This window comes from Choloepus didactylus, chromosome 2 (assembly GCF_015220235.1).
Source record: "Choloepus didactylus isolate mChoDid1 chromosome 2, mChoDid1.pri, whole genome shotgun sequence".
Taxonomy (NCBI): Eukaryota; Metazoa; Chordata; class Mammalia; order Pilosa; family Megalonychidae; genus Choloepus; species Choloepus didactylus.
The window spans coordinates 126,543,012-126,561,445 of record NC_051308.1 but is presented as its reverse complement, the minus strand read 5'-3'; the positions used below and the strand labels follow the sequence as shown (position 1 = coordinate 126,561,445).

Genomic DNA, 18,434 nt, shown 5'->3' with positions numbered 1-18,434 from the left:
AGTAGATTTCAAGAGGCAGAAGAAAACACTCAGGAACTGGAAAACAAGACACCTGAAATCCTATACACAAAAGAACAGACACGGAAAAGAATGGAAAAATATGAATAATATCTCAGGGAATTGAATGACAACATGAAATGCACGAATATATGTGTCATGGGTGTTCCAGAAGGAGAAGAGAAGGGAAAAGTGGCAGAAGCAATAATACAGGAAATAATCAATGAAAATTTCCCATCTCTTATGAAAGACATAAAATTACAGATCCAAGAAGCGCAGCATACCCCAAACAGAAAAGATCTGAATAGGCCCACAGCAAGACACTTAATAATCAGATTATCAAACATCAAAGACAAAGAGAGAATCCTGAAAGCAGCAAGAGAAAAGTGAGCCATCACATATAAAGAAAGCTTGATAAGACTAGGTACGGATTTCTCAGTAGAAACCATGGAGGCAAGAAGGAAGTGGGGTGATATATTCAAGATACTGAAAGAGATAAACCACGAACCAAGAATCCTATATCCAGCAAAACTGTCCTTCAAATATGAGGGAGAGTTTAAAATATTCTCCGACAAACAGACAATGAGAGAGTTTGTGAACAAGATACCTGCTCTCCAGGAAATACAAAAGGGAGGACTACAGACAAATAGGAAAAGACAGGAGTGAGAGATTTGGAGCACAATTTTGGGTGATGGTAGCATAGCAATGTAAGTACACTGAACATAGATGACTGTGAGTATGGTTGAAAGAGGAAGGTTAGGAGAGCGTGGGACACCAGAAGGAAAGAGGAAAAGATAAAGACTGGAACTGTATAACTCAATGAAACCTAGAGTGCTCAACAATTGTGATAAAATGTACAAATACGTTTTTACAAGAGAGAGAACAAGGTGTTAAAAATAGGGAGGTATTGGGGAATTTTTCAATCAATGCAATTTTTTAGTCAATGCAAACTAGAGACTATAATTAACAGAAACATTATATTATGCTTCCTTTAAGGTAACAAAGGCAATATACTAAAGCTAAACGCATATAAGAGGGAGACATAACAGAGGAGTATGGGACTCTTGGCATTGGTGATGCTATCTGATTTTATTCTATTTTAGTTTAATGCTATCTTTCCTTTTGTTGCTTCTTAGTGGTCATTTTATTTTCCTTGTTTTTGTTTTTTCTCTTTATTTTTTCTTTTACTTTTGTCTCTTTATTTTCTTTGACTCTTCCTCCTTTGTGGGAGAAATGGAAACGTTCTTATAGAGATAGTGGTGATGGTGGTGAATACATAAAAACGTGACTATACAGGGAACCATCGATTGTTTACTTAGGATGGAATGCATGGTATGTGAACAAAACTGTCTTAAAAAAATGAGTTGATGAAGAAATCTTGAGAGCACTATATTGAGTGAAGTAAGTCAGACACATAAGGACAAATATTGCAGCGTCTCACTGATATGAACTAGTTATAATATTATGTCAACACACAGACATGAAATAAAAGTTACCAGGATATAGTACAAGGCTAAATGAGGAGCAGATAATTATTATGAGCAGAATGTTCAATTAGGGTGAACTTAAATGTTTGGAAATGGACAGAGATGACGGTAGCATGTTCTGAGAATAACTGACAGTGCTGAATGGTGCATGAATGTGGTGGAAAGGGGAGCAAGGAGTCACGTATGTCACCAGAAGTAAAGTTGGAGGTTAAAAGATGGGAATGTATAAAACAGTGAATCTTGTGGTGGGCAATGTCCGTGATTAACTGTAGGTAAGAAATCTCTTTCATGAACCAGAATAAATGTATGACACTAGAACTAGAAGTTAACAATAGAGGGGCATATAGTGAAAAAAATATACCTATTGCAAACTATATACTACAGTCAGTAGTATTTTAACATTCTTTCATCAACAGTAACAAATGTACTATACCAACACTATGAGTCAATAATGGAGGGGGGTGGTGGTTAGGAGTATGGGAGGAATTGAGTTTCCTTTTTTTTTTCTTTATTTCTTTTCTAGAGTAATGAAAATCTTCTAAAAATTGAGAAAAAATTAATTGTGGTGATGGATGCAGAGCTGTATGATGGTACTAGGGTCAACTGATTGCAGACTTTGGATCTTTGGATAATTGTATGGTATGTGAGCAATTGCAGTAAAAAAAAATCATAAGAGGCTATGATGAACAACTGTATGCCAACAAACCAGATAATTCAGAGGAAATGGATAATCTGGAAACACATGAATAACCTAGATGGACCAGAAAAGAAATAGAAGACCTTAACAAACCAATCAAAGAGATCCAATCAGTCATCAAAGAACTACCTCCAAGCCCAGGGCCATATGGCTTCACAGGGGAATTCTACAAAACTTTCCAAAAAGAACTGACACCAATCCTACTTAAACTCTTTCAAAAAATTGAAAAAAATGGAACACTACCTAACTCATTTTATGAAGCCAGCATTACTCTAATACCAAACCAGATAAAGATGCTACAAGAAAGGAAAACCATAGGCCAATCTCCCTAATGAATATAGATGCAAAAATTCTCAACAAAATACTTGCAAATCAAATCCAAAGACACATTAAAAAAATCATACACCATGACCAAGTGGGGTTGATTCCAGGGATGCAAGAGTGGCTCAACAGAAGAAAATCAATCAATGTAATAGAACACATCAAAAAAACAAAAGGGAAAAATCAAATGATCATTTCAATAGATGCTGAAAAAGCATTTGACAAACTTCTGCATCCCTTTTTTGATAAAACCACTTCAAAAAGTAGGAATTGAAGGAAACTTCCTCAATATGATAAAGGTCATATATGAAAAACTCACAGCCAGCATAGGACTCAATGGCAAGAGACTGAAATCCTTCCCTCTAAGATCAGGAATGAGACAAGGATGTCCGCTGTCGCCACTATTAGTCAACATTTTGCTAGAAGTTCTAGCCAGAGCAATCCGGTAAGACAAAGAAATTACAGGCATCCAAATTGGAAAGGAAGAACTAAAACTGTCATTATTTGCAGATGACATGATCTTATATTTGGAAAACACTGAGAGATTGACGACACAGCTACTAGAGCTAATAAACAAATCCAACAAAGTGGCAGGATACAATAATGCACATAAGTTAGTAATGTTCCTATACACTAGAAATCATCTAACTAAAGAGACACTCAAGAAAAAAATTCCATTCTCAATAGCAATGAAAAAAATCAAGTACCTAGGAATAAATGTAACCAAGGATGTAAAAGACCTCTACACAGAAAATTACATAACTTTACTAAAAGAGAAAAAAGGATACCTAAAGAGATGGAAAGATATTCCATGTTCATGGTTAGGAAGGCTAAACGTTGTTAAGATGTCAATCCTACCAAAACTGAGATACAGATTTAATGCAATTCCAATCAAAATTCCAAGAACCTACTCTGCAGACTGAGAAAAGCTAGATATAAAATTTATTTGGAAGGGAAAGATGCCTCAAATTGCTAAAAACATTCTAAAAAAGAAAAATGAAATAGGAGGACTTACACTTCTTGACTTTGAAGCCTACTACAAAGCCACACTAGTCAAAACAGGATGGCATTGGCACAAAGACAGATCTATTGATCAATGGAATTGAATTGAGAATTTAGAAATAGACCCCCAGATCTACGGTCAACTGATTTTTGTTAAGGCCCCCAAATCAACTAATTGGGACATAACAGTCTCTTCAACAAATGGGGCTAGGAGAACTGGACATCCATATCCAGAAGATTGAAAGAGGACTCCTACCTCACACCCTATACAAATATTAACTCAAAGTGGATCAAAGACCTCAATGTAAGAGACAATACCATAAAACTCCTAGAAGATAATGTATGAAAACATCTTCAAGACCTAATATTAGTAGGTTGCTTCTTAGACCTTACACCCAAGGAACAAGCAAAGAGAGAAAAAATAGATAAATGGGAACTTCTCAAACTTAAAAGCTTCTGTACCTCAAAGGAATTTGTCAAAAAGGTAAAAAGGCAGTCAACTCAATGGGAGAAAATATTTGGAAACCATGTATCTGATAAGAGACGGATATCTCACATATGTAAAGAAATCCTACAACTCAACAATAGTACAAACAGCCTAACTATAAAATGGGCAAAAGATATGAAAAGACATTTCTCTGAAGAGGAAATACAAATGGCTAAAACACACATGAAAAAAAATGTTAATCTTCACTAGCTATTAGGGAGATGCAAATAGAGACCACAATAAGATATCATCTCACATCAATCAGAATGCCTGCCACTGAACAAACAGGAAACGATAAATGCTGGAGAGGATGTGGAGAAATTACAATTCTTATTTATTGCTGGTAGGACTGTAAAATGGTACAGCCACTCTGGAAGACAGTTTGGCAGTTCCTCAGAAAACTAGATATCAAGTTACCCTATGATCCAGCAATTTCACTTCTCAGTGTATACCCAGAAGATCTGAAAGCAGTGACACGAACAGATATTTGCACACCAATGTTCACAGCAGCATTGTTCACAATTGTCAAGAGATGGAAACAATCCAAATGTCCTTCAATAGATGAGTGGATAAACAAAATGTAGTACATACACACAATGGAGTATTATGCAGCAGTAAGAAGCAATGAGGTCATGAAACATATGACAACATGGATGAACCCTAAAGACATAATGCTGAAATAAACCAGACACAAAAGGAGAGATATTGTATGTTACCACTAATATGAACTCTGTGAAAAATGTAAATTAAGTGTCTTATAAGGTAGACCTTATAAGTGTCTTATAAGGGAACTAGAGATAGTCAGAAGCTAGTGAAGGGGGAATGATAATCTACTATGTACAGATATGATAATGAAGGTGATCCTAATGGTATGGGAATGCTCAGGAGTGACTAAGGTTCATTAATGGGATTATAAGTATCACTGATGCATTGAAGGTGAACATGTTTATAAATGGTTGTTTAAAGGCATGTAACCCACAGATGAGCACCACAAACATAAATAATTGTTAGCATGATATACTTAGAAGGTATGACACTGGTGCAGAGGGTTAACAGAGTGGTATGGAAAAACTACCTATTATGTATTAAACACTATATTTAATAAGAATATCTTATCAACTCAACACTAATATCAGAGATGAATAATTAGCAGCTGATAAGAACTCTGGATGTAATATGTTAAGATAATTGTTTAAAGTTGAGAGTGATGATGATTGTATAACTAAGTGAAGATAATGTAAGAAACAGGCCATTTATCCTGGGATAGAATATATATTAAGGGAAGTTAGGAACCCACTTCACTTGAGGCTTACTCTTGTGAAATTTAGGGTTGTAAATAGGAGGCTGAGCCCTCCTATAATTATGCTTAAGAGGCACCTCCAAGAACCTCTTTTGTTGCTCAGATGTGGGCTTTCCTTCTCTAAGCCCAACTCGGCAAATGAATTCTTTAACTCCCTCACTACAAGAGACATGACTTCCAGGGGAATGAACCTCTCTGGTGATGTGGGACATGACACCTAGGAATGAACCTGGCCCTGGCAGCGAGGGATTGAAAATGCCTACTTGACCAAAAGGCAGAAAAAAGAAAGGTAACAAGCTGAGGTCACAGTGGCTGAGAGATCCCAAATAAAGTCAAGAGGCTATCCTGGAGGTTTCTCTTATGCAAGCTCCAGCTAGATATCCCAAATGGCCACAGTACACCATGCCCTTACCAAAAGTAGTCCCAAAATACCTAGGTCCTTATCTGAGATTCTATAAAAGATTCACTCACTAAGTTTTATCTTTCAGAACCTTACATCCACCAGAGTGTTCCTATACCAGACAAGTCCTAAAACCCAGAGGCAACAGTCTCTTTAAGAACAACAGTTAGATGCAGTCCCCTTCCCCATACTGTCAACACTCCCTTTTCAATATGAACAAGTTAGGTTGGTCACTGCCTAGACACCCCTGAAGACAGAGAAAGAGATTAAACGAGAGGAAGGGGTAGCAACAGACAAGATAGGATCTAACAAAGGATTATGAATACTGAAACTTTTTATATATATGGTGATGCTAGGGTGTTAGAATGCTAGAAGGAAATATCTGAAATGATTGAACTGTAACCGATAACATTCTTTGAAATTTGCTCTATAGCTATTCATTGAATTGTGCTTTGAAAGTTTTCACCTTTCTGTATATACCCTATATTTCACAATAAGGAAAGAACTGAAACTGTGGGGCTAAAATCGTAACAATTTTCGAAATTGCCTATGTAACTGCCTGTTGAACTGTACATCGAAAGTTAACACTTTTCTGTATACATGTTATATTTTAAAATAATGGAAATAACTGAAATTGTGGAACTGTAACCCAAAACATTCTTTAAAATTTGCTCTCTAACTTCTTGTTAAATTGTGCTTTTAAAGTTATCACTGTTACATACATATATTAACGTTCACAATAAAAACAAACGCATAAAAAAGATTTTTAAAAAATAGAACCATGAGATATTCACTGGGGGTGGTAGGATTATCTAGAAAGTATAGCTAGGGACAGCCTCTCTATGAAACTTACATCTGAGCAGGGATCTTAAAGATGATGAAAAAGATAGCCAAGTGAAAAGCCTTAAGGATGTTCCAAGTAGAAAGAAAAGCTCTGTGTGAGACAAAAAAGGCCATTATGTCTAGAGAGAAAAAATAGGTTCATAAGAGCTTAAGTCTGAGAGGTAAGCAGCAAATAGATATGTATGGGCACTGTAGGCTATGGAAAGGAGTTTGGTATTTTATTCTAAGGTTCGGTGGGAAGTCATTAAAGGGTTTTAAGCAGAAGAATGACTTGACATAGTTTCCATTTTTTTTTTAATTCCTCTAGCCAAAAAGATGCTGATGGTTTGGGTTATGACGGTGGCAGGAGAAACTGAGAAAAATAGAGTCAAGACATATTTTGGAAGCAAAACTGGCAGACTTGGTGACAGACTGGATGTACAGCCAATGGTAGTTTGACTTAATTTTTCACTTGAAAACTGGATGATTGTTGGAGTCATTTAATAAAATGGGGAAGACCCAAAGAGGAACAAGTACATGCAAAAAAAATACCAAGAGTTCCATTCTGGGCATAATTTAAGTTCAAGATACCTATTATATCTCCACATAGAAATGCCAAGCAAGCAGTTAGATTTAAAGTCTGACATTAAGAAGAGAGATCTGGCCTGAAGATACAAATTTGGGAATCACCAGTTTATCAATGATATTTAAAGCAACAGGGCTTTTGATGAGATTACCTATGGTAGAGAAGAGGACCCAGGATTGAACCTCAAGGTAACCCAATATTTAAAGGTCAGACAGAAGAAAAGACTGAGAAGGCTTGGCCAGTGAAACAGGTGGAAAGAAATTCAAGAGAGGCAAGGAAGTAGACAAGTGTGTTGAACAATGCTAAACTCTCTGAGCCAAATAATTTAAGATGAACTCCAAGTAAGGTATACCCCTTTATTTCTTTGTACTTTATAAACCATCCAATGAAAGGGTAAATGTAAGAACAGGAAGGTCTTCATTAACAGCAAAAGGAGGAAAAAGAAACACTGTTACAGATGATTTTAACTCCTCCAATTACCTTGCATGAGGTAAAGCAGGAGCAGCCAAACAAAGATTCTTTGAGAGGTAACCTGAATCCACCATTTGCTGAACAATGGAAAAAATACAACTCGAACAAGCCCCTTTCGAGTCAGAGATGTCCATGGAATTTCAGGTTTGGCTTTGGCAAACGTTGAGCCTTTAAACACAATAAAATAAAACATCAAACATTTATGTTCACTATACTGATGTCTATTTGTAGTACTATATTCAAAACAGTTGAGAGAAGAAATCAGCACATAACCTGTTTAATTAAAAAAAATCCTCTTAGATATTCATCAAGTATAATAACTTCTTGCCTCAACCACTAAGACAGGAACTCAAAATAAGTCAGGCTCACTTGAATGTTATACAATATATTTTTCTTAAATACACTACAGCAGGTCTCCAAGTTCATCCCTCTTTCACCCTTATAAAAACCATCTAACTTATATAGCCACACAATACTAATAAGGCAAAGAGGGAAAAATGTTAAAGCCTGAATGATGAGACTGTGAAATGACTATCAGAAAGAAAAGGGAAAAACATTACTTTTGGAAATTAAAGTACAGCATCTAGGGAATATATCTAACAATAATCTTTGGTACCAGTATGAAATAATGTAGTAATACACATAAGAAACAACTAATTTTAGAACTTACCTCTGATTAAGTCAACATCAATTAAGTCTGGCTTTATGTGACCCATCTTTTTTGGTTTGTTTTTGAAGCCCTAAGATAAAACAAAAAGAGCAAAAAACAAAAACAAATAAACCAAGGGGGAAAAAAAGCCCTCTAAATCCAAAGATAAATTTATGATTCTTTTTCTCCATAACTTGAATCCCTTTTACTGGAGATACTTTAATCCTAATGTTCCTAAAGGGATCTGTCAGTATTATTTATTCTGTTTTAATTTTTAGTTTTATTAAGTTATGTGTGCATATACTTTTTTAAATTCCATTTTATTGAGATATATTCACATACATACAATCATCCCAAGTGTACAATCAGTTGTTCACATTAGCATCACATAGTTTTTCACTATACTTTTTAAAATAATCAAACAATGCCAAAAGATCAATAAATGAAAAATAGTAGTCCCCTGTCCCAACCCCTCCTTCCCCCCCAGTTTCACTTCTCTAAAACAAATCACTTTCATCTTTCTTCTGCTGTTTCTCTTGGTATTTGTTCCCATACTTTTAAATAATATGCTTAGATTGCTAATTCTTAACTTATTGATTTTAGAAACCATCTATCAGATCCTAATACAGTGTTAGAGACTATTGCTCTTACATCACTAATCTCCCACATCCCAACTTCCATCCCCAAATCATATATCCTTGCAACATAGTGATAATTTTTTGATAAATAATAAGTATTTACAGTACAATCACTATGAAATATTGTTCACTGTGAAATACTGTTCCCTATAAATTACATTTATATTCTTCCATTTACTCCATGAGATCAGAAATATTTATCACTTTCCAAATATTCAAGTGCCAGAAAAGTAAAGGCTTTTTTTAAAAAACTTCCTGGAAATTCCCTTTCCACAACCCTCTGTCTTCCTGTTCTAATTGAACTAAGTTGCTTTCTGGGCCTGTTGCACAGCTGTAATCCCACGACTTCTCTTTACTATCATCTTGAGAATTTGTTTCAACTCTTTCTGTGATAAATCCCTATATCCTTTATCCCACGTCTTCTTAGAGCATATCCTTTGGCAGCTTCCTGAGATAGTGATCAAGGAAGATAATATTTTGAATACTTGCAAGTCTGAAAACGTTTTCATTCTTCTCTCATACCTGATTGAAAGTTATCCTAGGTATAGAATTCTAAGTTGTAAATCATTTTCCCTACAGAATGAAGACATTGTTCCATTGTTTTCTAGCTTCAAATGTCACTGCTGTGAAGTCCAATGCATTCTGAGTTTTGATCGTTGTATGTGAATTGTTTGTTTCCTCTGAAGCCTCTATTTATCATGGTTTTCAAAAATTTCATAATGATGTGCCTAGACTTTTATCACCTATTGTGCTAGATCCTCAAGGAATTCCTTCTACATGGAAATTTGTGTCTTTAAGTTTAAAGAAATTTTCTTACAATTTTTACATTTCTTCCCTTCCAAGACTTAAAACTTTTCTCTCCTGTCTTCTGTCTTTTTGTTCTTTCTGCAAATTTCCTCCCATCTTTCAAATTTTTCTTTTGATTCATCAGGTTCTTTTCTTCCTATCCTCTTTCATTTTGGAGGATTCCCTCAAATGTCTAGTAGTTGCTGGCTGTCCATTTATATGCCAGAATCTGATGGACTCAGCATTCTACCCCTAGATATATATACTCAAGAGAAATGCATACATACTTCACCAAGTAATGTGAACAAAATGTTCATAGAAGCATTATTTACAAGAGCCAAAAACTGGAAACTACCCACCAACAACAACTGGAAATCACCCATTGTCTTAGTTTGCCAAGACTCTTACAAAATACCAGAAACTGGTTGGCTTAAACAATAGGAATTTAACTTATTTATTAAATATGTTTTATACTGCGACAAAAAGTTAAAAAAATGTATTGGAAGTTCTATATATGTAAGTGTAGCTTATAGACCTGGGCTTTGCTGGAGGGTAATCAGGCAGCAAGTGGACCATTTCATTAATGGAATCACCAATGTCAACATATGGAGACACTTTTTCCAGGGGCCATTCAGTCTCCTCAAATCCAGTATTCTCTTGGTAGGGGATGGGGATGTAGGCTTCTGGCATAGAAGTTTTAAGAGTAGAATAAGTGGCTCACAATTTTGTCTTCAGCATCATGACTCTTGTCTGCCCTTCACTATCCCCAGAGCTTCTCTAATTCATTCTCTACAAAAAATATCACCAGTTTCCCCTGCTAAGGGCATTGTTGCCTGCCTTTAAGTGGCTGAAGAGCAGACCAGGAAATTAAACTGCTCTGTTTCAAACTTCACCCAATCCCCCTATTTTTTACTCCATAAATCATCTTTGTCTCACATAGTACCTGGTGCTTTCAAGTCCTATGCCTCTCTGGGGAGCACTCAGAGGGCAAACTGACTTACTTATTAACTGCATTCTCCTCTGCAGTCCATTATAACTTGATCTGCTTTTCTAACACTCCTCTATCCATTTTTCATCTTCCAAAAATGTTGCTTTCTGATCTGCTGAAGTCTCCTTCCTCTCTCTTATTCCTTGACTTTGTGGATATATTCATTTTATGAATCCATTTTATGTAATGTTAGTGGTGACTCAGAAGTGAGTGATTATAAATGTGTGTGGCCAATCCACCACATTTAACCAGAAATCTAGTCATAAACTTTTTTCCCAAAAGATGAAGAAAGGATTCTATCCAATGCCTTTATCTTCTACCATTTCGAATTAAAGGAGCTCAATCTGTGCTATTTTACACTATATGCATTTCTCTTAAAAGACATATGCATGGACTTCTAAAGGCTGCATGTTACATTCCCCAAGTTTCTCATGGCTCTTAATTAAACATTACTGTCCAAAAGGGGTGGCATTTACTCAATTTTATTAACATATAGACAATGGTTTGTAAAGGAAAACTCAATATTTGAAAGTCATAACAACTTTGCTGCCGATTATGAATTGAAAGTAAATTTGTGAATGATCTTTTGTTTGTGTGTTTCTAAGCATTTTATTAAATTACTATTAATAAGTAGAAGTATTTTAAAGATGAATTTTAATTTCATGGTCAATCAATTCTTTTATATACTAATTCCTGATCAAGTATAAATATAAATATTTAATCATTAAAATTAACATAAAAGGTTACAGTAATTTGCTATTTCCCTATTCTAGACATTCAGCTAGTATTCATCTTTAGCTCTGATTAACTAAATAGATGCAGTCTTAATAATTAAATCCTATGTTTCTACTCAACTCAACTACAAACTGTAGATATGTTTTATAGGATATTGTTTTAAAACCCTAAGGGTAATAAAATTAAATCTAAGAAGGAATCAAATTTTGAAAATTAGGTATTTTAAGAAAAAATAAACCTTCGAAGAAACATGAACAGCAATTGTTGAAAATATGTATTATTGTTCACGGAAATAACAATAATTTTGTGCTATATTCAAAATCAGAAATTAAAATTTAAAAAGTAAAAATATTACTGAATTATACTATATCAAATGTGTTAGGTCATTTGCATCAGTACTATTCCAGACAAAGAAGCTTCAAGCTCTTAATTTTAGAGCCATAGTAATTTTTCTAGTTTCTTTGCTTTCTAAACTTTTCATGTACAATGTTATGGAACTCGAGTTAGTATTAACTGAAGGTAAATACCAAACTATGCAAACCTGCCTTAGCACACATTCATTCACTCAGTCAATAAATATTCAGTGTGTGTTTCTATATGCCAGATATTCTACTTGAACTATGTATACATCAATAGATAAGTGGTAACATGGCCCTACCTTTAAAGAGTGTATAGAATAGAAGGGAAGACAGACAATAAAGCCAAATGGATCAGGCTTCCTCAGGAAAGGTTGCTGAATCTCCCTCACCACTTTTACTTTGCTAAGGGAACAGAGGTCATTAATTTATGACCACTGTTCTAAAGTGAGATGAGAAAAATCACTATACACTTTTGTATATGTTTGTACTAAGGGAGAATTAAACAAACAAACATGCCATGCTTTCATTTTTGAATCCTTCTACTTTACATGTTCAATAGTATACATAAGAAGAGCAAACATGCATCAAGCATTAGTCTATAATATACTTACATAAACTTGTTTAACTCATTTAGTCCTCACAACTGTCCCGTGAAGTTGGTACCACTATTATTCTTACTTTACAGATGAGGAAATCAAGGCACAGAGATCCTAACCCAGTCATTCCCACACCAAAGTCTGCGCTCTTAAACTTTACACTATTCTGCATCTCACTAAATGGCAAAAATACATTCCTCATCAAAGTAGGGAGCAGTTGGTTCCTTTGTTTCAGGTCAAACAAGATTGCTTGACTTTGAAAGGTTTAATGGGATTAAAGATGGGGAGCTGCTAGTGGATTTCACCATTAACTACAACCTCTGCCCTAGCAGTCAAGGAAAAGTCTGTAGAAGAGAATCAGGATACCCCTGCACTAACTGTCTCAGTAGTGGCTGGAAATTATCTGCCAAGACCTGGTTGCCCCCAACATAACTTTATAACACCATCACATGCTCAAACCACTAAGAAAAATAAAGTTCCTGCTTTTAGGAAGAAAGAAAAGTTGGAACTATGGCTGCATGATCAATGGACTCTGCATTTAACAGGGAAAAAAGACAGGTTAACACCCTGTAACACAGCTCTATCTCTTAGTGGGCTGAAATTTCCATTATATTGCAATCAAAAGAATCAATCTGCAAGGAGCACCTGGCTAGGATGAGGAGAGGTCACCTGTTTCTGAGGTGCAGGTATTCAACTTAGAAGATAGTAGCTTTTCAAGGGAAAAGGAAGCAACGTTCTTTGAACTATGACAGTCGATTAGCAGACATTCCATCAAAGAAATTAATATTGGACTTTACAGAAAATTTACTTCCATCACCTAATAAAAAGGAGTATCCAAACCAGTGGTAAAAATGAAGAAGAGGTGTATCATTTTCAACAAGGCCATTTCATTTCAATTGGACTAATACACCATCGTTTGCAACAACTAAAAAAACAGATTGCCATCTGCAAATCAAAGTTCACCATTTAAATCTGCTGTGTCCTCTCTATCCTTTTATAACAAAGATAAGTGGTACCTCAATCCATTAGAGAGAAAGCTAGTAAAAGTAGATCCACTTGTCTAAAGCCTAATAATGAAGATAAATCTTCTCCCAGTGTGATGAAAAAAATACAGGGAAAAGCTGTCCACTCCAAGAAGATGAATAAAAAAATTACAGAAGACTTTGACTGCTAAGTATCATCCAAGTTATAAGTGCATCAAGCCTTCTAAAAATTCCATGCAAAATAGAGTGGCTATAAGCCAGCTGTGGAGAAAGAGAGTAATTGTTATTCACCAAAAATAATCTGAATGCTCCTTGTGTTCTAAAATAAAAAATAAAACCACAAGTTACACTCCAGGTTGGAGCAGCATTTTTTGTTAGTAGAAAAAAATCTTCTCTTAAAAAACTGTCTCTGGAAAACAAACCATTACTGGAACTCACCCAAAAGAATAAATCAGAAGTGATTGAAGTTTCTGATGTAGGGACTGTTAATGGAAGAAAAAGGTTTGTGACAAGGCAAGTACCAAGGTGCCTGTTACTGGAAAAGGAACTGAACACTGAGCTACTGTGTTCAAGAAGTACAAATGAAGAAAAATTAACAAAGGATTCATCAGGTGGAGTAGTTTCTTCAAGAAAATGTAAACTTGATGAAGTATTCATTTTTATTCAGAAGATTCTCTCAAGAAAGCAGTTTTTCACAAGTCTATTATCTATCCCCAAAAGATTTCTAGCTGAAAAACAGTCTTCTATGGGATCCATAATACCTACTAACTTCTTGAAACAGACTAATACACAGAAAAATACTAATACCAAAGACACAAATAAAGATATTAAAGACCAGTCCATCATTGATGCGGGCCAGAAATACTTGCGGACTACTACGTGTAAGTCTTGTGGCACGATCTGTACTGCTTCCAATCCTGAAGATAAACTAACCATGTTGTGCATCACCAGAGATTTCTGGAGGGAATCACATATGCAGTTTGGAAGAAAGAGTAGCAGAGTTTTGGGATGGGAAAATCGTGCTGGTCCTGCCACATGATCCAAATTAGGCTATCAGAAAGGTAGAAGATGTCCAAGAACTTGTTGATAATGAATTAGGATTCCAGCAAGTTGTTCCCAGGTATCTAAACAAAACTAAAATGTTTCTCTTTATATCTGATGAAAAGAGAGTCGTTGGGTGTTTAATTGCGGAGCCCATCAAACAGGCCTTCCGTGTTTTATCTGAAACAGTTGGCTCAGAACCCCCAAGCTCTAAAGAATGTCATAGGGCTTGGTATTGTTCAAACTTACCAGAACCTGCAGAGTGCGGGATGAGTAGAATCTGGGTCTTCAGATTGAAGAGAAGAAAGCACATTGCAAGAAGACTGGTAGATACTCTCAGGAATTGCTTCATGTTTGGATATTTTCTCAGCACTGATGAAATAGCTTTTTCTGACCCAACACCAAATGGCAAATTATTTGCAACCAAGTACTGCAATTTCCTAGTATATAATTTTAATAATTAAAGCCAGTTTCAACTATAAAACAGTGATTGGATGGATAAGTACAGACAGCTCTTTATCACACAATAAGAACTATTTAAACAAAACAAAAATAAAAAATACTAAGACAGCTCATTCCACCCACCCCTCCTTCAACCCCCACCCCATCCCTAGTTTTGTATTTATGGATTGAAAAGTCAGGGCTAAATTTGTCAAAATTATCCGGTGATTCAAAGAAAGGAAAAATCTTGGGGTGGCATATACTAAATAGCACTCTGAATCCTTAATTATGAAACTTTGTGGCTGTACCTGTAGAAATTACATGCCTCATATGAGAACACTGACAAAGCAAGGTTGTTTCCACATGTGACCATTTTTTTTTTTATAAAGCACACTTTTGAACCAGGATTATACTCTGCCGCATCAGAAGCAATCAGGCAAATTTCAACACATGCAAATTTACAGGCCCAATTCTTAAAGGTAATTCCTGAATTCTGTATACAAAGTTCTCACATCATAGGCACTTTGCTGAAGCAACTCAACTGGACTATATTTAGAAAGTGTTTTGAATTTCTATTCTGTAACAAGAAAAGGGGGGAAGGAATGAGTAACATATGCATAGCCTTTTATATAGAATTCTAGAGTTTAATATTTTAGTCTTAAAAACCGAATTAATCAAATGCACACCTGTCATCAGATTTAATTAAAATTAACCTTAGTAAGTGTGCTATTGTCACTTCATTAATTTTTGTTGTATGAAAATCCTAGTGCTACTTATCTTTAGTGAATTTGTTACTGGTAATCGATGTCATTAACAAAATGCCAAGTTGGATTACATGATTCATTTGATTTCTTTTTAATTTTTTGCTTGTTTAAAATCCACCTTACTTGTTAAATTCCTGACAAAAAGTATAATAACAGATCCAAGGTTAGTAAATAGGTCTAGGCAGTGAACAGATAACATTATGTAAATAAACCCCAATACGCACATATTTTCCTAGTATACTTCTTGGATAGTAACTTTGAAAAGCAAAGAATTATTCAGATTGTTTTGATTCAAAAAAAATCACATAACTGCTCCCTGGAAATAAGACTCTAAGGAAGGAGTTTTCAATTTTGTTTTCAAGATTGTAACTACGTAGAATATGTTCATCTGTAATCTTCTTTATTTGCTTTGAGCTTACTTAGGTCCAAAATTTAAAAGCCTAGGTTCCAAAAGGAATAGAGAAGTATTAAAATGTGTGTACTTAATCAAATGTTTTAATGGTATTTTCTGCACTGTTGGGTTTTTTTTTTAAGAAATTGTTTAAAATATCTTATTTTAAAAGTTTTTAACATTGTTTGCTTAATGGTTTTGTAATGAAACGATTAAAGTTCTCTTCAATAATCAAAAAAAAAAAAAGAATCAGTCTGGCATAGTCTACACAGTCTGGCACAATGAAGGAAACCACCCTTGATTTAGTGCAGATGATGAAACAGTCAATAATTACAAAGCAAGTTTAGCACTATAGGACGATGTGTAAAAGTACCTACACCTCCGGTAGAGAAGTCAAAGAAAAATTTCCAAAGGAAAATTGTATTTAATGTGAGACCTGGAGGATATGTAAGAATTTTCAAAGTTGGGCATGGGTATAGCAACAGAAGGAATCAAGAAAAGAATATGAGAAGACCCAAAATAAGAGACAGCATGAAAAAACGAAAGAAATTTCAAGAAGGCCTAAAGCACACTGGAAGTAAAAGGGGTCTAGGTTACTAGGTTATAAGGGAGAGAAGTAAACTGGAGAGGGAAACAGAAGCCAGACTGTGAAGATTACAATCATGCTAGGAGTCTATGTCTATTATAAGGACTTTAGGAAGTTACTGAACAGTTTCAAATATAAGAAAAACGATCAGATTTGTGTTGAAACAAAAACAAGACTTCCAGTCAACCAAATTGTGTCATAGATGCTCCAGGGTTCCAATTCTCCAAAGAATCTTTGAACAACTAACAAACTAGCAGAACTATCTTCCTCAAAACTCAGGAAAACAATTAAAGGGTTGCAGTAACTGGGCAAGTGCTGAATCAAGAAAATGTAGCTTTAAAAATGGTAAGAGATGCTAATGGAGCCCTTGCAGGCCCCATCCCCACTCCCTTGCCTACAAAGTATGGAACAGGCCTGTGCTCTGATTGTGGGACCCTGGCCCTGTTTGAGGGGGAGCAGAGTAATGCCTATAGGCATAATGGGGTGCCTGTATGTCAATGCCAATCTACTGGGTGGCGAGCTGAAAGAATGAACCAGAAGTGTGACTCCGGCTGCCCTCAAACAAATTGCCCTGCAGGCAGAAAGAGCTTTCAGAAAGCTAAAGCAGTGTAAGAAACAATTAAGTGAAAATGTCCTGGGGCATAGCATTACCTACTTTAAGATATACAATAGAGCATCCAGAAGGGGGAGAATATCTATTCATAGGGAGTAGAGGGGACATTCTGATTCTTATAAACAGGGAATTCATAAGGACACCAGCAAGTACAAACCCAAAACAAAACACAGGCTCAAAAAAGATAGAGTGAACTCTGCACTTGACTTTCCCCTTGAGCTGATCATCTTAATAGAAGGGCTAAACTCTGAAGGAAAACACCAGCCAATGCAGAACCAATTTGCAAAGAAAGGGAAAGCTATTTTTTACATTGGTTTGTTGGGTTTTGTTAGCTCCTGGCACTCAAGGAAATTTCTGTCATATCATTAGCTGGATAAAAAAATAAGAGGAGGCGGAGCAAGATGGCAGAGTGGTGAGGTGTGGGTTTTAGTTACTCCTCTGGGGCAGCTGGTAGATAGCTAGGAACTGCGCGGACCAGACACCTCAGGGGAATCTAAGTTTGGACATACTTCATACAAAATTCATGAACCCGTGGAACAGCTGAGATCAGTGAAGTCTGTAAGTTCTCACAGCCAGGGACACTGTGCCCCACGCTGCCAGGCACAATCCCGAGGGAGGAGGGGCCGTCAGTGCTGGGAACCAGGAAGGAGAACTGCAGTTGCAGCACTGATTAACTCAGACTGCTGAACACAAATTCCAACCATAGATACACCAAGACCAGATACCGGAGAATCTCGGAGCAGTCAGCCTAGTGGAGAGGAGATAAGGCTAACAAAAAACAACAAAATAAATAAATAAATAAATAACAAAACCAGAAACTTTTGGAGTTGGGGGTGGACATAACATGGAGAAGTGCCCGGCTCAAACAGAATCAGGCACATATGCAAACATAGGGGGTCCGGGCCCTTCTCTGAAAAGCTGGTTTTTCTGGTTTCTTGATTGTTCTTTAATGGCCTTCAACTCCTTGTCTTTTTGCAATTAATAGCACACTGGAACTACAAAGACCGAATTAAAGGGCTTTTCTTTAGTCTATACTGGACTCTTTCTTTTTTCTTTTTTTTATCTTTTACTCTTTTTTTTTTTTTTTTAAATAACTATTCTAAAAAGCACATCACAGAAAGCCTCAAAGACTTGAAATCTGGGCCCAGGCAAGAGTAAATCTAAGATAGCTCTGAGAGACAAAGCAATAAGACTAGTGGAAGAGAAAAATCACTAAAGACCATAAGTTCCCAAGAAAAGGGGGGCATGGCCAAGCTCCAGTGGCCGCCCTACTTTGGGGAACACAGACCCCAGG

General features: G+C 35.9%; 1 protein-coding gene and 1 pseudogene across 7 annotated transcripts in view; one reads left to right on the top strand and one right to left on the bottom strand.

The window, feature by feature from the left end:
• Positions 1–18,434, bottom strand: part of PHTF1 (putative homeodomain transcription factor 1) — a 142,141-nt gene that overhangs the window by 77,131 nt on the left and 46,576 nt on the right. For 6 of the 7 annotated variants that reach the window (XR_005215269.1, XM_037826336.1, XM_037826338.1 and 3 more), the window contains 2 exons: positions 8,241–8,310; positions 7,580–7,738 (listed from right to left, as the gene is read on the bottom strand). Coding sequence is in view for 6 of the 7 variants with exons in the window: in XM_037826336.1 (XP_037682264.1) it covers positions 7,580–7,738; positions 8,241–8,286 (205 nt within the window). In the remaining variant the exon portion in view is untranslated. Of the gene's footprint in view, positions 1–7,579; positions 7,739–8,240; positions 8,311–14,594; positions 14,736–18,434 lie in introns of all 7 variants that reach the window. The other variant, XM_037826337.1, reaches the window with a different exon arrangement.
• On the top strand, positions 12,976–14,809 carry LOC119513242 (annotated as a pseudogene).